The following is a 24,139-nucleotide window of genomic DNA, read 5'->3' on the forward strand; positions in this document are numbered from 1 at the left end:
ACAGACATTTTTGGAATAGTCTTTACCTTCTAAATAATTGAAAGAATAATAACAAAACCACCAGAAAACTATCCATTGATTCTTTATGTCAGCATTAAGGCAGAAATCACAAATTTATTTTGGATCTATTAAAGACTCCAGTCTTTGAGTGGCCAGCATTCTGTAGGTGACTACATTTCAGCATGACCAGGTCTGTGTCCAGTCCTTGGCACTGCTCAGAAGTATAATGAATGCTTGGCCAAAATTCACTCTAAAATAATACTATCAAATTTAAAATTGATTATGTTTATTAATAATTTTTAGTTTTCATTTAATTTATTGGATTCCCCTAGGGTTTATGAATCATGAGCTCCTTCTGCCCTACCCTAACCCTAAATAATAAGCTTTTTTTTTGCATTGAAATCAGAAATTTTTAATTGATTTAAGCAGCTTGATTCACAAATATTCTTTGAAAGAATTAGAAAAATCATAGTGGCTGGTGTGTATAAACAGATTGAATTTAGCATTTTAGCCAAGGAAAATTACTGAACTTTTTGACCTGAACTCTCTGTCCTTTGCGGAAAATGATGTTGACAAGACTGTCCCATCCATCATATGAGCCAATGATCAGAGCATTAAAAATTCTTACAGAAGTTGATGGATGTCTCCAAACATCTCATGGGCAGAGGAAGGAAATAATAAATGTTTACATAGGCCTGGCTTTTTTGTTCAACTTTTAAAAGGTCAAACTACAAAGTTAGGGTAGTAGAAGTCTAAATAATTTTTAATAGCTTGACCTTAGGATAAGGGTTCTGCTCTTTCGCCATGGGCTAAGTTTTTGTGAGTATGAGAAATAATTAGTAATAAAAGGGGCAATGTGATGGTTTATGAGCACAAGCCCCACCCCACCCTTTTGGGAATTGTGTGGCAATGTAGAATGTTCTACTTCTGGCCAACTCAGTAATGGGACTAAAGACTCACCTGAAAGTGGTTTAAAAGTGTAAATGAGTGTTCATGCAATCACTCAGACTGTTGATTTGGGAAAATCACTCTTGTCTCTTGACCATGACCTTTTGGAGGGTGATGGCTGGATTTCTCTTTCCTGAGATGTGCCATTGTATCTTTCCTACCTATTTCAACATTACTTCTCTCTCTCCACCCACTTCACATTGCTTTCTTTTTTTCCATTAAAAACACTATCAATTTGTGATTGCTCTGGTTTAAAACCTAGTTTTCTGAACATCATACTCAATCTTTATCCTCACTACCAACCCCCTCCCCGATAATTCAGTCATTTGCTAAGTCTTTTCCATTCTTTCAGCATGCTGTGTCTCACATCTTTTCCCTGCTTATACTACCTAATTTGGCCTCTTATTTTCCCCCAGCTTGATTGTTAGAATAACCTTCCTTGTCAGTCCATTCCCAACGTAGTAACCAAAATAATTTTCCCGAAGTATGTGTCTGAGCATGTCATTCTTCAGCTCATGAATTATCAGTGGCTCCCTTTTGCCTCTAAGATACAATAAAAACTATCCACCTTGGCCCACATAACTCTTGCCTATCTGGCCAGACTTTTTAGACATCCCTCTCCTTCCTACACTCTGCATTCTAGTGACTTGTACAAGGTCATATAGTGAGTAAATTTCTGAAGCTGGTTTTGAATTCAGGATTCTCCTGACTCCAGGGCCAGGGCTGTATCCTGAATCTTGAAGCATTTTATGAATGCTAGCTATTATTGTTGACTAATATTTTCTCTAGCTCTCTAAAGTAATTGTTTGGTAGTTTGTTTGATATGGCATTAAATAAATTTAGATAGTTATGTTTTTATTATGTTGACATAGCCCACCTATAAGTAATTAGCATTTCTCTTATTATTTATTTAGTCTGATGTTATTTTTATAAAGACTGCTTTGAAATCATATTCAAATACTTGTGTCCTGGTAAAAAGATTCCCAAATATTTTACATATTCAGTGGTTATTTTGAATAGAATTTCTCTTTCTATTTCTTGATGGATTTTGTTAGTTATCTTTCATTTGAAAAATGGGAATGTACAAGACTGAAGTTATATATCCTAGCCCTTTCCAAACCTAGTGGCCCTCTCCTCTGCCCCCACTTCCACTTCAGATTCAGGATTCTGTTTCTGGTACTTAAAACTCCGAAAGGGGAGTTTTTGTCTTCTGTTGGCTGACACTGTCTACACTTCCAGTTATTTCCAAACCATGCTTCTACTTGGGTGCCCTTTTGTCCTTCTAATTCTAATCTATGTGGTCAGCCTCTCCTTGTTAAAATAAGCTCCACAAGGGTAGGATTGTTTTACTTGGCTTTATTTGTATCCCAGTGCTTTTTACCATTCCCAGCACAAACACTTAATAAATGCCTTTTCACTCATGCATTCATGCAATCATTGTATTAGCAAATCTTGGATTAGATTTTTCACGGAAAAGTGATGTGGGAGATTATTTATTGGGATATGACTCATGCATGAGAACAAAATGTATTGATTTTTAAAAAGAAGGAAAAGGAGAAAATGCTGTCCATGCAAAACTGTGTTCTAGATTGTGGGTAATTTTGCAAGATCAGCATTGTAATACAAGCTCACCTATAGCAAAAAAAAAAAAAAAAAAAAAAAAAAAAAAAAAATCAAAGCTCTTATTCAGCTTTTATCAAGGAAACTTTTGTGTACTCCCAGAGATTTTTGTATAGACCTGATCTGGAGCTATTAGTGATTTTTGATATTGCATCAGTGTTCAGAGAACACTGGTTCTCCTCCTCCTTCTCAGGCCTAGTTCCTTGGTCTCCTTTAGATCTCTTTCCAAGCATTCCTCCTTTCAAACCATCTTCCTATGAATCTCTGGCCAAATTTAGCATTCTCTAGAGTTTTCTTCTCAACCTTCTCTGTTCTTTCTCTAATCCTTCTTCCTTAGAGATAGTCTCTTCCATTCCTTCAGTGACTCTTTAAGTCAGTGTCTTTTGCCTTAGCCTTTTTCTTGAATACCAAGCCTGCTGGTATTCATCTGCTGTACATTTTTACCTGGATACAGAGCCATAGATTTAATTCTGGAAATGGCCATAGAGGTCAACTAGTCTAACCCCATCATTTGACAAATGATGAAAATGGGAACCAGAGAGATTAAGTAGCAAAACTGATATGGTACGGATTTGAACCAGCGCTTGCAACAACACCCTCATATTCAAATCTAAAACCTACTTTCTGTTTTTCCCAGTTTCTGTTAACGATTCCACCAGGTTGGAGACCTGACTGCCATCTTTGACTCCTCTTCCTCTGTTTGCCCAGGGCTGCTTGAGAGAAATGGGACAGAAAGAACTATGGGTACCATGTTCCTCCCTTAAGCAGGGCCTCTGGGAAGATGGACCTTGTCTAAATTAAACTAAAAATAGACTCTCCTGGGCTTGATTTGAGAACCCTGAAGAGTGGTCTTCCTGTATGTCTAGCAGAATAATTTTCAGCTCTCCTGATACTAAATAAAAAGGGGTATACGCTTAAAATTTAGAAACTCTGTGGCGACACCTTCTGGCCATCACTGGGTTGACATCTGTCTTTCATTTCCTAAATTCATAAATTATAACACCTTGACCTCCTTAATTAAATTTTTCTTCTTCTTCTTTTTACTTGCTCCCTTTTAAAGCCTCATCTTGGCTCAAAATATTTCACAAAATAAGTTTGTGGTTAAAACCTATTAACATTAGAAATGATTAGAGTAAAAGAGATGACAGAAATATATATATATGTGTGTGTGTGTGTGTGTGTGTGTGTGTGTGTGTGAGTTAATTGGTTAATAATTAAATCTGATGGCTTCAACATTAAGTGACGGTTGCTTTCTATAACTTTTAAAAATATTGAATGTACAGCATGTCCTCCATTCATCTAAGTCACTTCGTTTACACAATTTGGTTTTGAGTCCACAAAATTTTAACACATATTCTTTCAGCCTTCACCATAAATCCGCACTTGTATCACATTGGATATTAACTATTGGCTTGATGAACAGTCTGTTTTCCCAATTATAGCTTGTCATCTATTGCCCTCCATCCTCTTCTCCATTTTTTTGCATTGGTGATATAGTGTAGAAAAGAATAAAAAGGATCAGAGGTTGCATGAATTCACAAAGAGATGCCTCTCCACACCTTCTAGCTATTGCATTTTAGTAGGTGTGTCTAAATTAATGGGCTCCTTCTGTGTGTCCTGCTGTAAGAAGTCCACTGTCTGCACTGAGTCAGACTTAAAGTGAAGCATTTGGTAATACTCTTAGTGCGATCATCCCATTGAATTGGGCTTCAGGCACTGACAGGATCTGTGGTTAAACTGCAGCTGTACCTTCCAAAGTAAGCCACATTTTCCCCTCTTGGATGATCCAGTTTCTCAGGCTTGGTTTCCCAAGGCATGCGAACCCCACAGCTAAGTGTGTCCTAATGTCCTGCCTTTGTTTTTCAGGAATGAATTGGAGCGACAGTTTCTTGAATTGCTACAGTTTAATATCAACGTTCCTTCCAGTGTTTACGCCAAGTATTATTTTGATCTTCGTTCCCTAGCAGAAGCAAATAATCTCAGCTTTCCCTTGGAGCCCCTCAGCAAGGAAAGAGCTCACAAGCTTGAGGTGAGATGCTTAAGAACAAAATATCACAATGCACTGTTAGAGCTGCATTCTGAGCATTCGTAGTCAGCACTGAATATGGATGAAAGAGGAAGAAGAAAGTACAGGTTGTTATCATATAAAATCAAAAGTAGGTACTGGTGTGGTATTAAACACAGAGTGTTCGTGGTGCTTGAACAAAAGCAGATTAGGAGCTTTGAGATCCATGCATATTTAAAAAGATGTCTGCCTAAGATTCTGATCATTTCCTCAATATCATTCTTCATTTAATGTAAATATTTTATTTGTCTGTATGTCTACTGGGATTCTCCATGTTCCATAGAGTGTAAGATGGGCTCCATCTAAGACGTGATCATCATGGAAACGTTGACCAGCTCCTTTGCTGATTCAGGCTGGTTCATCCTGCCTTAGACAACCTGGTGTCCTCCCCGTCCTGGAAGGCTTGTCATCTTGAAGCCATACTTAATGCAGATGTTTGATTGGCTTTTAGCCCTGCTATACCTTAGAACCCCCCAGATCAAGCCACTCACCAACATCAGCTATCTCTTAAATGGGTTTTTATGTGTATTCCTCCATGCCCAGCTAATGTAGGAAAGCACAGAATTATAGAATTTTAGAGGTGAAAGTGAACTCAGTGGGCATCTAGTCTAACCTGTATCTGAAAAAGAAAACTATTTAGGGCATACTTAAAAAGTGAAGTGATCAGTCATCCTCTGCTTAAAGATCAACAAGAGAGAGTCCTAGTTCTCCATAGAAGCCATTCTGCTTTGTAAAAAGGATTTGGCAGATTGCCTGGTATATAACAGGTGTTTAATATATGCTTATTCCTTTATTAAGCTCCTAGAATGTAATTAAAGATATAGACACAAAAACAAATAGTTCATGCTCTCAAAGCATTTACATTTTGCTGAGAAAAATCCCGAGAACTACAAGGTATTTCAAAAGGTATTTAAGCCAATCTTCTCATTTTTAAAGATAAGGAAACTGAAGTTCAGATAAAAGGGAAGTTAGTTACTTTAGTTAATTGAAGAAGTAAGATCATAACCCAAAACTTCTGATCTCCTTTCAGTGTTCTTTCCTTTGCATTGTGATGTGTTAGGAAAGTAAAAATTAAAAATAAAATTAAAAAAAAGCATAACTGTTAATTATTGAATTAGTAATCTGGTGAAATTAGGGAAGGGGAGAGGATAGGAAGGGATGGGGGAAGAGAGAAGGAAAGGACATTAGGAAGGGAAGTAACATTGATATAAATATCAAGGAGGTGAAGGCCATTTTACATATGTATATTAGGACTTTCATGGTCCTATATTTGAGTGTTTTTCAGATCAACTGTGGACTTGTTACACTGATCATTTACTTGGGTTTGAAAAAGAAATCTATTTACCCAGATTTAAGGATTATGAAAAGTAACCTTTTCATTTGTCAGGGATCTTTTTTTTTAAGTAAAGATAATTATATGCACATTTACAATATAGAAAATTAATTAAATTTAATTAAAGCTAATGCCAGTTTCCATAATAAGATGCTGAATGTGATTTGTAGCCTTGCTGATTTTTACATATGTTATATATGTTTGTAGACAGAGAATAGATAAGTAGATAGTATAGTCAGATTTTGTAGCTCTGTTTATCTGATAGGATCCCCAGAGATGAGAATTGTTAGATAATCTCAAACGCTTTAATAAGAAAATTCAGAAATGACTTTGCTCTAAAAAAATGGCCAATTACAAGCTCTTAAAGAAGGAACAATAGCTTAGAGATTGGTTGAACTAGTTTTATTTTACAATACCCAGAGATTGGTTCTTGATATTGCCACCACATACGTATAAAGTTCTTTTCAAATGAAAGGCTTAAAACATGTTAACATTTTTTGAGAACTAAAAGGTCTAGCTAAACTTTGTAGTGGACCTCAGTAGAGGTCCAACAGCCTTGTGTTCTGGTCCTGGCCCTTCCAGAGATTTGCTGTGACTTTGAGCAAAGTATTTAGAGCAACAGTATAGGAAGTACCTTTCAATGAATAGCCAGATAGAAGTTACAGATACTCTGGAAGCTAAAAGTCCCTGATGTTTGGGTCAGGCATCTATAGACTTGTTTTTCTCAGGATTTGCTTTGATTTATAGCAAATCATGTAGGGTCAGATGATTTCATTTCAGATGCTGGAAGTACTTCTTACTGCCTTTGTACATTTGGGAGCTTTCTCTGGAATCAGTCATTTGAGAGTATCCCTATTGCCTCATCTGTGAAGTAGATTTAAGACCTTTTTACCTCCAACTTGTAACTCTGCATTGTTCATGTATTTCATTCACTCATTCATTCTTCAAGCAAATATAAATTTTGCTCTGCTTGATCCATTCCCTTAACTTGACCATCACTATCCAATGGCCTTATTTCCCTGCTACTTCCTTATAAGATCTTTCTCTTCTATATTCCCATTGGCCTTAAAGTGTTATAGAAATGTACTGTCAACATTGTTGTAATTTTTATTATTGAAGATCCTTAGGTAAATAGCCGTCAAATGTAATCAAATGGAATTCAGTGGGTTCATCTTTGACCTTCTCCCCCTCTCCTGGCTTGCAGGCCATTTCTCGTCTGTGTGAAGACAAGTACAAAGACTTGAGAAGATCTACAAGAAAGCGGTCAGCCAGTGCGGACAATCTGGCTGCAATGAAATGGTCTCCAGCCATCATCTCCTAACAGTGGCATGTAGGATATTCTTACAAAAATACTGTTTCCACCCCTCCGGTTTCTCATTTGGTTTGGGAAAACACAAAGACTCTGGGGCTTTTTTGATTATGTTTTTGTTTGGTTTTGTTTTTAATCCTTAGCTCTGACAAGCTGCCTTTACACTGCCTCCTCACCGTGTGGCACACACGCAGCAACTTTTCATTGGAAAGCTAAATCAGTATTTTGGAAATCCTGTCCCATGCCTTTTCCCACTAACCTTTGGCGAGGGAACGGGGGACTCTGATCCTGCAGGAAGAAACAGAGGAAAAGAAAAGTAGTGTAGAGGCAAGAAAGAAAGATATAAAAGACTTTGTCATCTTTTTGAGACACTGTGCTCATCAATTGATAAATACAAAACGAAAACAAAACAGGAGACAAACAAGTTTGGATGTGCACTAAGGAAAACGAATGGCATTGTTTTTACCTTAACCTGAAAATGCAGCTCAGTACATTCTGTCGGATTTTTTGCATTCCTTCTAGCTGCTTTTCAGAGTTTGGGGGACATGTTTTTTTTGTTCTTCTTCTTCTTCTTTTTTGGTCCTGCAGAGCAGAGAATACAGTCTGTATCTACCATAGCACAAACATCCAAATAAATAGTATTGGTTGTTCCTCAATGAACTATTCTCTGTCTTTTTAGCCATTATCCTTCAGAAGTGTTAAGTATCTCTTATGTTTCTAGATCCCTGAATTGTACCTTTAATTTTTTCCCAACAACAACAAAAAAAGTTACTTTGATCATAATGCTGAACCAAAAGTATACAAAGTGATCCAACATTCCTGTGCTATTTCTTCTTAATTTTTCCCCACACAAAAAAAGGGAATTCACACAGAATGTTTGTGCCTTCCTATGTTCTTGAAGCAGTTTTGTTTTCTCTGACCTAAAGACACAGATGTCAAAACCCTCAGACTTAATGGGCCAAGAGGAAGCAATGTGCTGCAGAAATCTCTATTGGGTTGCGATTCTGATTCCCCTGTTCTCGCCTTTCCCCAAGCACTTAGGTGCTTGCTTGAATTCACATCATAAGAGTGTTGTTTTTTTTTTGTTTTTTTTTTTGTACAACCCACCTAGTTCATTCCTCCATCTCCATGTTGCAAGCAATATCCTCCTCAATTTTTATATGTTTACTTTAAATCAAAGTTAATTAAGTCTGTTTGTATAAAAAATTTTTTTAAAAATTAAAAAAATGGGTGGGTGGGAGGAGGGTTTCACTGGGAAGATAATTGAAGAGATGAATGTTAACCTTTATTGAAATATTTTTCACAGATTGAATTAAAAAAAACAAACAAACCCATCATCACTACCATAAACTCAACTTGTATTTTTCATTGTGGGTGCTCAGAGAAATTTAAACAAAATTCAAACTGTGAAGAAGGTTGATGTTTCATGAATTATGATTGTACCTTTTTCATTTCCTAATTATTCTTGGTTTTTTTTTATGAAAGCAGAATATTTTATAGTAATGTGAAGATTGAAAAACAGCATGGTACATTAGAGAGAGCCAGCCAGCTTAGAATCAGGAAGACCTGGATTCAAATGCTGACTCTTGACACCTAGTAACTGTAAAATCATGAGCAAGTTTCTTAATCCTTCTGTGCCTCAGGCAACCTTTTAATATTAAAAGTTATAGATGAATTACTGATCTGCATCCATGGAGGGAATTTTCACACTCTGGGAGTTCCCTATGCCAATGAAATCACAAGTCTGAAACTATATACACAAAAATTTATCAAGGATGGGGATGGGGGAGTGATAATTTTGAACTCAAGTCCATGAATATGATTCTGTGAAAGTTATTTTCTTTTTATACTTTTCCTCTGGATCTGATGATAGAAGAAAGGGATCCCTTCCCTTTCCTTGCCTTCTTTTTAAAATCAGTGATGTGAATGGCAGCTTTCTTCAGGTTTTTTTTTAAATAATTTTTTTTTGGACCAGCTGAAAACGGAAAAAAATTCCATTAGTTTTCTTCCCCACCTTAGTGCCCAAAGGTCATAGACCTATCCATGAAAATATTCACACCTCTCAGTGAAACTTGCCTTTGAAACAAATGGCCTTCTAAGGGCCAACATACCCATTCCAGACTGAATATTCTCTATTCGCAGGCTCCTGTGATTTATCGCTTGTTACCTGATTGTTGGCCCAAAACAATCCATCTTAATTCTTTGTCATATATCATCATTAAAAAAAAAATAAGCCAAAAGAACCCTTTGAAAAATGCAAACCTTAAAATGACATTTCTTCTTTCCTTGATTGTACCTATTCATTTGGGTTCCCCAACTAGCTTCTCTGTTCACATGCGGGTTCAATTTGGAACAGAAAAATGTATTAGAAAGTTTAAAAAAAAGTATTCCAAAAATCAATCTAGCTGAAAAAAAAAAGGGACATATTTTCTTAGCTTCTGAAATTTTAATACCTCTCAAGAAAACTTGAGTTCCTACCATAATGTCAATGGTTGTCGTCTTTTATCAAACCATTTCAAAAAAAATTCTGTTACCTTTCTAGCAGAAATTGTAGTTTTATCCCTTTTATTTGAATGAGAGACATATAAACTTTGAATTATGTAAATATCTCAATGCATCTGCTATAATTTTGTGGAGTTTATTAAAACTACTTTAAAGATTGTATAGTCTATTTATTGTATGTATGTACATACAGTCTGATACTTAAAATTTAAAGTGGATTCCATAAAATTTGGCTCAGTCTTGTTTAGACTATTGAATATTGTTTTAGCCTTGTGCACTGGACTCTACCTCTGTATAGGAGAATTTTCCATCCTCTTTCATTAGTACTGATTCTGTGATTAACTTGGTTATGTTTCTTGCACTAAGGTTTTATTTTAAATCTGCTGTAAGTGTAGATTTTCTATTTTCAGTTTTGCCGTAGAAATCATTTGAATTGTAGGTGAATAGCTATTTTTGGTTTATTTTTTTTTCTACATGAAAATGAAAATTTGGGGTTTTGTTTCAATTTGTTCTGTTTGCCAAAAAAAAAAAAAATAGTACAGTACCTATTGATAAATGGTAGTGACTGTAATCTGTTTGCAAGGTGATTTAATACCATACAATTAAAACAAATTACTATTTAGGAACATATTGTCTTAGTGTAGTTTTTCGGAGATCTTCTGGCTGGAGAATTTCATCATTGATGAATGAAGGGAAATTCTCTTACAGGGTAAATGTGGGAAACAGAGTTAATTAACTGAAATTGTGAGCATGACTCAAGCAGCAAAATTGTGAACTGATAATTTTAAAATATGAAAATCACATGAAGGGAGTTGGGTATTGAGAGTTACTTCACATTAGTGCTTTATGGGTTTCATTCCCAGCAGCTTCACTGAGTGTTTACCAAAGTATCAATCCCATTCCCTAGTTCCTTTGTACACACTGTTCATATGCCAAGAATTTCTGTCTCTATATCCAAGAATCTTTAGTTCTTTAAAGGCCCAACTCAGATGTTACCTCCTTCAGGAAGCCTTTCTTGTTTCCCTAAATGTCACTTCTCTCCCTCATTGTTATTGGGCTTTTGATGGGAGTAGAAGATATATAAATAGTCCAAGTTATAGATCCCAGTAGAATGTAATAAGCTTTACTTGTATTCTTGTGGGTGACTAGTTTTTGGTTTTGTCTTCATATCCCTGGGGTGCCTAGCAACATTGCCTTACACATAGTAGATATTTAATAAATTGGGAGGTGGGGAAATCAAATTCCTGTTTTACAGATGAAGAATCTGAAATTGAGAAAATTAAATGATTTGCCCAAAGTGATACAGCTGGTAAGTAATGTGGTCAAGACTTGAATCTGTCTGCTGATTCCAAATCTTGTGTTTTCTCTACCCTGTTAGGTACTAAAATCTCCTTTATTTTCACACCAAATTTTTTTTTGGTGGGTAACTAACTGATTGTTTTGTCCATCTTACATGGTAGAAGTTCTTGTCTTTTCTTGTCTTTTCATAACCTAATTTTGAGCCAACCCTCCCTACCCTGAAAATGTGTCTTATTATTGAGATTATTGAGGATACTTCACTAGCCTGTGAAGAAGCAAATGTCACCGTGAGGTCATCACGAAGATTGGCTTTGTCTTTTCCCCTGTGAGTAAATCTGACTTGTTGCAACGTTGCATTTCAAAATGAACTTTTTCCTGTAAATTTTACAACTGTAAGTTTAATGCTACAGTGTAGTAGGTTCTTGGGGGGGAGCGGGGAGAGACATCCTTGACAGATATGGCTGCTGAATGAGTGAGTGAGTGAATGAGTGAATGAAGGAACAAGTATTTATTTAAACTTTTATGTGAAGAGTCTCTGTACTATGTGCTGGGGATACAAATAAATAATTCTCAAGGAGATTACATTTGTATAGGAGGAAACCGCACAAGTTCTTGGGTCACAAAGCAGATAGCAGCGCATCTTCTGTAATCTCGACTCCATGGACAAAATCCTTTTTCAGATAGGGAACCATATGACAGGCCAAGGAGCTTCACGTCCAGGACTTCGTTTCCTGGGTCTTCAGAGTGTGTGACTGCGGAAGAAGAGGGGGGAGAACTATGGAGACTTGCCAACAGCAGGTTTGGGGTTCTGGAGGCCTTGCTGCTGCATCAGTACTCCTGGGCCTTCCTAGCCAGTGGGGATTAGTTGGTGGTTGGTATTGCTGTGGCTCATTCTAAACAGGTACTCCCAAAGTCCAGTTGACCACAAGTTTTGTTAGGCGTATATGAATGGCAGATGTTAAAAACTTGAGAGGGAACTCATGGCCCATGGCATTTGTTATCACATCAGCTCTCCTTCCATTGTTCAAGGCTTAAATTGAGTGTGATCATCTGAAAAAAACTAATCATGGAACCTTTAAAAAAAAAAAAAAAAGTTAGAAGTGCATTGTACATAGTAGATGCCTAATAAATGTGTATTGGAATTAGGATTTTAATGCTATAACTAAGATTAATTTTTAATCTCTGTAACCATTTCAAGGCCTCTTGTCAGTGCTGCAAGTTAATACTATCCCATTTTTATAAGACAAGGAAAGAGAAGCCAGAGGTGGGATATCTTTAGGGCTTGATCACGTATCTCCTTACTCCTTTTGTTGTTTAGTTCACTCTGTTATGTCTGACTCTTCATGACCCCACTTGGGGTTTTCTTGGCAAAGCTACTGAAAAGAGATGTGCCATTTCCTCCTCTAACTCATTTTACAGATGAAGAAACTGAGGCAAACAGGGTGAAGTGACTTTCCCAGGTTCACAGAGCTCCGGAGTGTCTGAGGCTGGATTTGAAATTAGGAAGATGGTTCTTCCTGACTAGGCCTGCCATTCCAGCCACTGCAGCAGCCACCCGCCCGTCCTTTTTTCTTACTGAATTCTATTTTGTGATCATTAGATTCCTCTGAAGAGGCTGTATAGCTTAGTGGGTCCCTTTCTGTAAGAGAGCACCCAGGGATTAATCCATTTTTGTTCATCCCTCAAGCAAGAGAAATGATTGAGAAGTCACAAGGGATTGCTGTGCTACCGTGAGCTGTCCCCATCTGAAAGGCAAACAAGCACTCAGGCAGTGATTTATCCTAGCAGCTTGGGGCCTAATCCTGAGGCTGCCTGGGTTAAAGCAGTCCCAGGAGAGCTGGTGACAGCGGGAGACAAATTCCAGCAGAGCGCAGCAAGGAGGACTATAAATAAATCCAGGTCTTTAAAGATGCTGCCTTTACTTCCCAGTCTATCATGCCGTTTGTTATGCAGGTTTTTTCCTCTGTAAAATGCATTTGCCATTGGAAATTTGACATTTGAGGTATGTCCCTCCAAAATTTAACCCTCCCTTCCTTACTTGGTAATAAATTTTGTTCTAGAAAAGTTACAAAATGCAAATGGGAATGTTTATATAGGCTAATATTTATGTTGATATTAGTATTAAAATGTTTCATAAAAGGAAGACGCTGAAATGGCAGCCATGAGGTCTTAGCTTCTCCACTGATCTGTTATGAGACATTAACCCCCCTCTCCCTCACACACACATGCCTTTAGATTCTTCATTTGTCAAGTAAGGATCATAATTTTCACCTCTACCTATGTTGTGATGAGAATAGGCAAAGTTTTGTGAGGGATTATATAATGTACCTGGTGGATCCTTGGGTTAGCCTTCCTGAGAAGGGGAGACTAGATAGGAGAGGTGCAGGATCTGGGTTCTTGACTTTGAGGGATAAAAATATAAAGAAGAGTGAGGGAGGAAGCAGCTAGATGGCCCAGTGAATAGAGTCAGCAAAGCCTGAGTTCAAATTCAGCCTCAGACACTTAGTTGTGTGACTCTGGGTGAGTCATTTAGCCACTTAGGTTCCACCCCCCCCCCAAAAAAAAAAAAATTTTTTTGGAGGGGGGAACAACAAAAATGTGGCATACAGGTGGATCACAACAAGGATCGAGGTGATCGTCTGAGAGAAGGAATAAGGAAATGCTGAAAAGAAAATCCAGATCACAGGAATGGACCAGGTGTGGCCAAGGGTGAAAAGTGGGGTGGGAGGGAAGTTACTCAAGTTAGATTTGAAAGTTATTAAGACAGTCTTTTTTTTTTTTTTTTTTTTTTTTTTTTTTTTTTTTTTTTTTTCATCTTGTACTAATTGTTGGAAAAGTTAGGACTGAAACAGAGAAGAGTCTGCTTTCCCCAATCATTAAGGGAATTCCTTTATATGATAATCCAAAGGTTATAGGACTTGAAGCCAGAAGACCTGGATTTCTCTCCTTGCTCTGTCAGGCCATATGGTACAGTGTAGATAGGATTGGGATTCAGAAAGGATCTAAATTCAAATCCTATCTTTGAAAGGAACTTGGTGATCATACACATAAAGCCATTGAACCTCAGTTTCTTCATCTCTAAAATGAAGAGAAAAGTCTGTGTAACAATATCCACTCCACTCTGGAAGCTAGACGTGGCCAACTGATAACTGGATCTTTTTTATTTCCTTCTCTCCTGGAGCTAATTACTCCTAGTCTTCCTTATCTCCTCCCTGGAGGGTTAAGTTTAGATGTTACCTTCCCAAGTGTTACCTGGGAGGTGCTACCTCTTCCCAACCCTGCTCCCCAACCCTCAGGAAATTTAATCAGCTTCACTGAATTTCAACTCAGCTTTCTACTCAATTAATTCACTTTAACCTAGGGGCAACATAATGGCCCTCAGGTCCACTTGATTCCTTTCTCAATCAGCTATGTTAACTCTTAAGGAATTTATATCAGATGAAAAAAAGAAAACATTATTCCTCAAAACTTCCAGTTAGGAAAATTCCTTGTTTTTGAACAGTAGTTTGAAACTCCCTTCTAATTTAAATATTACATATTAACCTATTTCCCTTTTCTTTGCATCGGCTCAGTATATAATATTAGCTTAATGAATGATCTGATTTTCTTTATGAATGAAGTAAAATCAAGATGCAGGAAATGTTTAGATAAAAGAAGGGGGAAGACTTTATGGCAATACCTGTTATTTGACAGGCATGGGGAGGTGAACTTTAGGACAGAGGTCATGGTTAGATAAAAATTCAAATGAAAAAAACTCTTGGAGTTTTTGTGGTTGACAAGCTTAAGATGAGTCAGCTATGTTTTTTAGTCTTGTTTTAGTCTGGACTTGTTATAGTGAACTCCCAGAAGGGAAACACCGTCAACATAGATCATAAATCCATACCTCTATAACCCCACGCCTTAAGAAAGCTGTCTGGGACACAGGTTAAATGACTGGGGTTAGGACTTGGACTGGGCCTTCTAGACTCATTTATTTGATAATGGCAGACAAAAGAATACAGTCAATAGGTTTTATCAAGAGCAGTGTGATCTGCAGCACTAGAAAGGTGAGAAGCCTCACTGTACTCTTCCTTAATCAGAATATAACATGTCTATATAATGTGTATATGTTTAGATAGAACAGAAGGAGACAGAGGAGGGGGAGAGAGAAGAGGAAGACAAGGAAGAGGGAAAGGGCGGGGGGAAGTCATTTTAGAAAAGAAACTTATAAACTGATAATATCCAGAGGACAGAACTTTATTAGGATGATAAAAGGTCCTCAGGACTGTACTCTATGAGAATTGAAGGAGCTGGATATTCTTAAGAGAAAAACTATAGAGAATATTTGATAACTGTCTTCCAAGTATCTGAAAGCTTTGTTTTATAGAGAAAGGTATTAGATCTATTCTGCTTGACCCTAGAAAGCATTTCATGATTTCTCTGAGAACAAAGAACAAAACAGCCTCTGTGAGCAGTATTAGGTGCTGCCCCATTGGAGATCCAATTGGAACAGACAGTTTGGACAGCAAAACTTTCCTTTCTCCTCCCTCCCTTCCTCCCTCCCTCCCTCCTTTCCTTCCTCCCTTCTCTCTTTCTCCCTCTCTCCTTCCATTCCTTCCTTCCTTCCTTCCTTCCTTCCTTCCTTCCTTCCTTCCTTCCTTCCTTCCTTCCTTCCTTCCTTCCTTCCTTCCTTCCTTCCTTCCTTCCTTCCTTCCTTCCTTCCTTCCTTCCTTCCTTCCTTCCTTCCTTCCTTCCTTCCTTCCTTCCTTCCTTCCTTCCTTCCTTCCTTCCTTCCTTCCTTCCTTCCTTCCTTTTTACCTTCCCTTTCCTCCTTCCCTTCCTTCTCTCCCTTCCTTCTCCCCCTCCCTCCCTTCCTTCTCCTTACATTCTTCCCTTCCCTTCTCTTACCATTTTGCCACTCCACTCCTCTTCTAAGAGCACTTGATATTTTTCCAATTGATTAAATCTGAATTTGTGGAATTTGTGTGGGAAATGTTTTGTAATTGTGTTCATATATAGTTCCTGATTTGCCTTGGCAAATATTTTATGTAATCTACAGTTATTTTAAATGGAATTTCTTTTTATATTTGTTGGTAACATATATAGAAATGCTGATGAGTTATGTGGATTTATTTTGTATCCTGCAACTTTACTAAAGTTGTGATTTGTTTTTAGTTTATTATCTCTAGGGTTCTCTAAGTATACTATTATCTGCAAAGAGTGATAATTTGTTTTCCTCTTTGCCTACTCTAATTCATTTAATCTCTTTTTCTTCTCTTATTGTCAAAGCTAACATTTAATATTGAATAGTAATGGTGATGGGGGCAACCTTGTTTCACCCCTGATTTTATTGGGAATGATTCTAATTTATCCCCGTCACTTATACTTGCTGATATAAACCAGAACTTCTTAAACTTTTTCCACTGGCAAACTCTCTTTGCCCCATAAATTTTTACTCACTCAGTTTCAAATCTGAGCCAACTTGTTTCTGGCAGAGTTTGTTGGTTTATGTGTGCATGTTGTGTATTCTGAACCAAGGCAGTAGTAAACTCATCCGATGGACATAGACAAGCTCTGCCAGAAACATCTTAGATTCATTATTGATTATGATTTTGAATTTTTTGTAGTTGCATTCAGAAATCTTTTACTATTGCCAATTTTTTTGCGATCCCCTATTCAGTTACTTCACCCTGTATTGGAAAGAAACCTATAGGTCTAAACCTTAAGCTTTGCCATACTCTTTGACCCAGCAGAGCCATTACTGGGTTTGTATCCCAAGGAAATCATAAAGGAGGTAAAAGGACCCACATGTGCAGAAATGCTTGTAGCAGCTCTTTTTGTGGAGCAAAGAATTGGAAATTGAGTGGATGCCCATCAATTGGGGAATGGCTGAGCAAGTTGGGGCATATGAAGGAAATTGGAATATTATTCTATAAAAATTGATGAACAAGCTGATTATAAAAAGGCTTGGAAAGATTTACATGAACTGATGTTGAGAGAAACAAGCAGAACCAGGAATACATTGTACACAATAACAGCAAGAATGTGTGATAATTAACTATCAAAGTCTTGGTTCTGATCAGTAGTTCAGTGATTCAAAGCAATCCCAACAGACTTTGGACAGAAAATGCCATCTGCATCTAGAAAAAGAACTAAGGAGACTCAATATTAATCAACACATGCTATATTCAATTCTTTTTTCTGTTTGTTTTTTTTTTCCCCTCCCATGGTTTTTCCCTTTTACTTTGATTTTTCTCTTCCAACATAATTCATATAACAATGTGTGTTAAAAATAAATTAACTTTTTTTTTTTTTTTTAAAAGAAAGAAGCTTTTCCTTAAGCCCAAATCACTCTGGCTCTCTTTGATTGACTGATAATAAATGCCAGGCCAAGCTCACTTGGACATTGTTTGGGCCCTGATTCTCTCTGAGTGAATGGAAATAGCAATTATTGCTCTGAGGATTTCTCCCAGATTATTAATTTTTTTTGGACTAGGTAAAAAGGTCATTTTCTGTCTCATTTCTTACCTCGCCTTAATCACAAATTGGATGTTTAACTCAGTTAAACTGACCTGTGAAAGGCCAAAGCTTGTGTCTCCATTCAGGGCCATTTCTCATCATCCTGACTAGAGGGCCTAACTGGCTCTGGAGGAAAGAGACTGGTGACTTTGCTCCAGCTTAAATTCACTTGAGAGTTTGGTATCATCTCCTTGATGTCATGATCCTCTCCCAGAACAAAGGACAAACAGCAGCAACAGAGACCTTTGCTTCCACACTGTGAAAGCTTGCTAAAAATCAGAGTTGTCCAGAAACAAGATGGGTGAATTGCCGGCATGTGGGGACTTGACTGCCCCTAGGAGAGGGAGACCCCTGCTCTCCCACGGGCCACTGCCTCAGACGTCCTGGGACTCGGAGCCCAGTACGACACCAGGGTCCCTCACCGAAGCCACATGTCATACTATCTTTTTGGTTCTCATCTCACCTTGTTCACTGATTTTGAGCTCTCAGACTACGAAAACCTTCCAATATTTTTGATAGGAATGATAGTCTGGCCATATCTTTCTCATGCTGTATTTTTGAAATTCATTTCTTGAATTTTAGCCCATGACATTTATCACAATTCAATTTCATTTTGGAAATAATGTAGGTGCCATCTGCTGACCAAAGATGGAACTGTAGTCAATACACTGAGGGGGGGAAACATTCCTTCCAAGCCAATACTCTTTCAGATAAAAGGAACACATTGGGGGCGCACGGGCCATATATATCATAGGATCTCACACTAAGAGGTATAAGGACCTCATAAACTAGTATCATATAATTTTAGAGCTCTAGTATGGCTCTCATTGAAGTGATTGACCCCAAGTCATACATCTGGCATTTTTTTATTTAAATGTGTGTTCCCTGAAAAAAATCAGTCTGGTAGGTGCTGAGAGAGATGAAAAGCTCATTAATGCAATAGTAACTGAGCCACAAATGAGAACTAATACCCTTTAACTTTTTTTTCTTCTCGGTTTCTTTACCTATATTTATGCTTTTGAATTTATTTTTTCTCAATTATCTTTGATTATCCTAGTACTAAATCTCTGAACCTCTCTCATCCTTATGAATCTAACAAGGAACAGATTTAGAAGTAAAATCTAGACAACATGGTATACTGGATAGAGTTCAGGGATTGGATTTAGAAGTCCTGCTTCATATATTTTCTCTGACACTAGCTATGAGATGCTAGATAAAAGTCATTTACTCTCCCTTGGATGGAACTCCTATTTTGGCTGGATTATGATCTGCATTGGGAAAGGAAGTTCTGAAACAAGGAATTCCCACAACCCTATTAGTGATGAATTCTGTAACTAGGGGTGTGCTGGTAAAAGTTTAACAATCTATTAAAAAAAAAAACACTGGGATTGGACTTCAGAAGAGAAGTGGGTTAGACATATAGATAGCCTGTGTGGAAATCAAGATCACCCAAAAGCTGTGTAGAGAGATGAAGGCTCATTTCAAAGTCTAGAGAGATACTGATGGCTAGGGGATGGAAATATGGAGGAAATACATCAGCACCTGTGGAGCATTTCTCTATACATATTGATATTATCCATTCCTGAAGGTTAGCAGCACTAAGTCCATCCTCCAAAAATGTCTCTGAACCTTACACATCCAGTCATCAGAGAAGAGGAAAACTGCTCTTTTCATCAGGACAAGGTTGTTTAATTTCCAGAATCTTAGCTCCAGGAACCTTGTTCTTTTGAATCAGAAAAAAATTATATAGTTAATTAGGTCCTGCAGGCACTTTGTCTTTGAATCTACTTCCATCCAATAGCAAGAGTCACATCACCTTCCAAGTCTCCTACATCACTCCCTAACAGGAGTTAAAGAAAGGGACTGGACATGTGATTTTATGGATATAAGGGACTCCCAAATGATATCTTCCTCTTCCAATGTAGGTCAGCATCTTCTTGCAACTTATAATTGGTTATCATTCATAAGCTAGTCATCCTCGGTTGAAGTTGTGTTCATGAAATTGTGTCTTAACAGAAGGAAATCACATCAAGACCTTAGACTACAGTTGATGGTCTAGTACTTTACTGAAGCTCAGAGATACAAAGTTCATCATTCAGTGATGTGTTTAAATTTTGTCATGCACAAGCATATACAGAACTGGTAGCATTTTCCCTCTGTCTCAAGGTTTGGTAATGTCTTTTTCTATTATTCTGGCTCCTCACCAGTCATTCTGGAATAGTGGAAAAAAAGCTCCATGTACATCTCTTTTCAGTACTAACAGACATTAATTACCTTCTCTCTTTTTATCTGAATCTATTATTCCTAGCATCAAAAAGGTCAGGGACCAACTGACTGAATGTCTAGAAATAGCTACTTTGAAAAGAAGAGATTGGGGAAAAAATGGGCCCAGAATGTAGCTAAGTGGGTTCTCCAGCAGCCATTTATGAATCAATTGTTCATTTCCTCCAATAGAGAGCAACTTGGGGAATTTTTGAAGCCAGCTATACTGTGCCTGAATGACTCCTTTTCCAGCATCTTTGCATCCCAAGCCTATGCCATGAGCATGGACAAAATGTGCTTTGTTTCTGTGCACAATCAGCATTCACCACTACAAACTAAATGCCGACATTCATGCTGGAAGTTGTCAGATGATGGAGAGAGGAGCAAATTGTAGAGTGGTCTCCAATCAAAGCGTTTAATCTGCATAAAGGTGCAAAAGCAGATTAATTGGCCAGAAGTACCCTTTGAAAAAACTCAGGATACATGAGTTGAAAGACCTCTGGGATTGGTCTGTCTAATGCAGTCTTTAGTTACAAGAGCTGAGAGGGAGGTACCTCTTCACTTGTTCAAATAAGAGATGCTAAAAGTATGTTCTTCCAAAAGCAAACTCTTAAAATTACTTATTGATATATTTTGGTTTTATATTCCCTTCATTCCTAGTTACATGACTCCTTGCTCCTTTACCTAAGAACCAGCTCCTTGTATCAGAGGGGAAGAAAAATCTAATTTTTCAAACTGAATGTGATATCAACTAAGTCTGACAGTATATGCATTGCGCCATATCTGTAGCTCCCTACTTCTACAAAGAAGAGAGGGAAATTAATTGAAAAAATGGTTTTGAAACTTCTCCCCAATGGCTCTCCTTCATAGCTATTATTTTTACTGTACTTCTGTAGATACTCAGACCTCATTGTTATAGAGAAAAGAAACAATATAATGACCAATTGAAGCTGAAGGCAAAGAGATTCTTAAAAATAATCAGCCTGAGAAGCAAGATAACAGCTGAACAAGAGAAAAGCCTCTCTCACAATGTGTTTCTCTTCCTGAGTCTCCTCTTATTTTATTCCCAAAGCTACCTTAATAGGCTGTTTTACTTAAGTATATTTTGCTCCATGCTATGGAGTCACAGTGAATAGAGTAAGCAGGCTTACCAAGTTGGGCTTGAGTTTAAATCTGACCTCAGGCACTAGCTATGTGAAGGTGGGCAAGTCACTTAACCCTAATTACCTCAGTTTCTAGATCTGTAAAAGAAGAGAAGGAAAATGCAAACCTTCCAGTGTCTTTGTAAAGAAAACCCCAAATAAGAGATAAGAATGAAATGACTCAACAATAAATGGTATTTCTCTTCCATTCTCCATGATTGAATGGTGAGAGATAATACAGGCTGAATCTTGGTACCTTGCTACCCAACCTCTCTGGAGCATCGATAGCTGAATCACTGGAATCTGGAGTCATATTGTAGTCACTGGCTAGCTGCTTTCCTTCAGTATGTCATCAAGAACTCTTTCTCCCTTCACTTCCACATTGGAACTTCCTTGGCTTCATATCTCACCCAGAGTCCTATCTTCTTCAAGATACCTTCCTTAGCCCCTTTTACCTTTAGTGCCTTCCCTCTCAGGCTTCCCTCTCAGATTATCTCTAATTTATCCTGGGTATGTCTTATTTGTACAGTTGTTTGCATGTTATGCTGTCAGAGTTCTTTGAAAGTATGACTATTTTTTTACCTTTCTCTTTTATCAATGCTTAGTACTGTGTCCAGCACATAGTAGGCCCTTAATAAATGCTTGTCTCGACAGTATGAGGTTAGATGCAGTATTATTCAAAAGTCACCAATTTAACGAAGAAATAATATAGAATATAATCTGTTCGAAGGGCAGCTAGATGACAGAGTTGATAGAATGCTGGGGAAAAATTGAGTTCAAATATGGCTTCAGATACCTATTAGTTGTATGACCCCAAGCAAGTCATTTTATCCTGTCTGCCTCAGTTTCTTCATCAATAAAATGAGGTGGAGAAAGAAATGGCAAATCACTCCAATATCTTTGCCAGGAAAATCCAAATGAAGTAAAAACAAAACAAAAACAAAATGATCTGTCTGAAATGATTAAAACTTCTAGATATGAATTCTGGTTTATTCTGACCTTTGTTGGTACCCTATGGAATTAAACCCACAATAAACACTTTATTGATGCCAATTAAGTCCAAATGAACCATGAACCACCCTTTAATAAAAGGTCTACCAGAAAAAAGAACAATCTTTCTTCTCCATATGATTCCTGGGATTTCAGAATTTTATTTTGCTCCCTTGGCTTGCAGTAGGTTTTCTAGGCACTTGTTAAGGGCAATCATGCATCCAGAAAACGCTGCATGGAAGTCATTTTGTGAGATGGAATTCACTGCCTGAAAAGAAGGGTAAGTATAAAAGGATCCCCTCCCCCTCCCCAACTAGTCACCTGACTACTAATGAGCCCAAAGCTGAATACCAATTAAAATATTTTCCAGTCCACTGCCTCATAAGAACTCTGAGCTTATTAATTCATAGTGCCTTCCTCAAATTCCTACCTTCAAGTTGCAATAAATGGGGCTTTGAAAAGGGCTCACTAGCTGGTATCTAAAGCACGACATTTTCCACTCCAAGTTGTCAACTGGTTCAGAAGTTTTGTGGATGTGTCAAGTGTTATGGCTCCAATCCAGACACTTTCTTTTAGGGCCTACTGAGTCAGAACCAGAAATTAGAGAACTAAAGCGTGACAGGCACCTAAATGAACCAGCATCTATTTTTTTCCATTATAAAAGGACTTTTACAAGTTTCCTTTATTAAGAACTTATTTTCTATGCAGCAGCATAAAAATAAGGTCTAATGGCAACTGATAGAAGCATTATTTTGCTATGAAAATCAAGTGTTCTTCCAAATACTTGTTTTTCTGTCTGTAAAAGTGTGTTTGATGGCCCAAATTGGTTGAATCCTTATATGCTATTCCCTTATCTTGCTCAACCTCAAAGCAAGTTAGTATAGAAGAAAGAGAGCTGATCTTTAGAATTAGGAAGACCTAAATTCAAATCCCAGACTAGGTGGTCTGGGCAAGTTGATGTCTCTCTGTGCCTCAGTTTCTCCATAACTCCATGTTTAGAATGCTGTCCCTCCTTACTTCCACCTCTTGGACTCCCTGGCTTCTTTTAAAATTCATTTGAAAACCCCAACTGCTACTAACTAACCCTCTGTAGTTACTTTTCATCTCCTATGCCATATATATGTACTTAATTATTTATATGTTGTCTTTGCTAAATAATTGTAAGTTAGTTTCTTTCTTTCCTTTGTATACCTAGCCCTTTGCATAATGTTTGCTATACACGAAGTAATTCAAGAAGTGCTTATTGATCACCCAACTGTCTTCTCCTTGGGCCTAAAGGGAAGAACTAGAATAAGTGAAAGGTGAAAAAAGGATGATTTAGGCTGATCTTATTTTAAAAAAATGTCCTACCCATAGCTTCCCCCAAGTTCAGTGGGCTATCACTGGAATCTCTTAAGCAAAGGCTGGGTGGCCACTTGTTGCATATATTATGGAGAAATGCTTTTTCAAGGAGTGAGTGGATGAGATTTTTACTTGGACATTCTATAATTTTCCACTGCAAAGAAGTAGCCCTACATTGTCTAAGTCCCAGATTCGTAAACAGTGGCTCACAACCTCATATGAGGTCTAATAACTGAATAACAAAATTATGATTTATTATTAATGTTGGGTTTGTACACCTATTTTATATATCCGAGATCGTGTAAAAATTTCTCTGATGAAAAGTGGTTATGAGTGGAAAAAAGTTTAAGAAGGCCTGAAAGTGGTCATCCAAATAACTGTGGAGTTTGTCTCATAGAGTAGCTTGGAGTTAAGATCAGAGATATTTCCCTCCCTTTGTACAATGTAGGGCTTTAAATAGCCCTCTGTTTTAAGCACCTGGAGAGAAATACAGTCAGTTAAAATTAAACTAGATGTGCTTTTCATTAGTTACAAATGGTCTACCACAGAGAACACATCACAACTGGTCATTCCTTAGGATTTATGTGGGTGGGGGGTTGTCTAGTTGCTCTACTTAGGCTCTAGTTTCTATATTTTTGTTCTTTCTTGGAACATACATTCATAATATATTTGAACTCTATGGCACCCGGAGTGGCTGCCAAATACACAGTTTGGAACCAAATTCTTGATTTTTAACTGAAAACAGAACTAGGCACATAGTAGCCTCCCCAAATACTTGGGAGTAGATTGAATTATTTTTCTTCCTACAAGCACCTCTTTTGGCAGAAGTC

General features: G+C 37.5%; 2 protein-coding genes across 11 annotated transcripts in view; both read left to right on the forward strand.

Annotated features, from left to right (window-relative positions):
• CCNY (cyclin Y) overlaps positions 1-7,931 on the forward strand; it is a 256,186-nt gene extending 248,255 nt beyond the window's left edge. For all 10 annotated transcript variants that reach the window (XM_074267117.1, XM_074267123.1, XM_074267116.1 and 7 more), the window contains 2 exons: positions 4,435-4,597; positions 7,171-7,931. In XM_074267117.1, the coding sequence (XP_074123218.1) occupies positions 4,435-4,597; positions 7,171-7,287 (280 nt within the window). In that variant the 3' untranslated portion in view covers positions 7,288-7,931. The remainder of the gene's footprint in view (positions 1-4,434; positions 4,598-7,170) is intronic.
• A 2,002-nt stretch (positions 7,932-9,933) lies between these two features.
• The window catches only part of GJD4 (gap junction protein delta 4), a 33,474-nt gene continuing 19,268 nt past the window's right edge, over positions 9,934-24,139 (forward strand). The window contains exon 1 of the mRNA XM_074267115.1: positions 9,934-11,086. The gene's annotated coding sequence lies outside the window, so the exon portion shown is untranslated. The remainder of the gene's footprint in view (positions 11,087-24,139) is intronic.

The sequence above is a fragment of the Sminthopsis crassicaudata genome, chromosome 5 (genome assembly GCF_048593235.1).
Source record: "Sminthopsis crassicaudata isolate SCR6 chromosome 5, ASM4859323v1, whole genome shotgun sequence".
Lineage (NCBI taxonomy): Eukaryota > Metazoa > Chordata > Mammalia > Dasyuromorphia > Dasyuridae > Sminthopsis > Sminthopsis crassicaudata.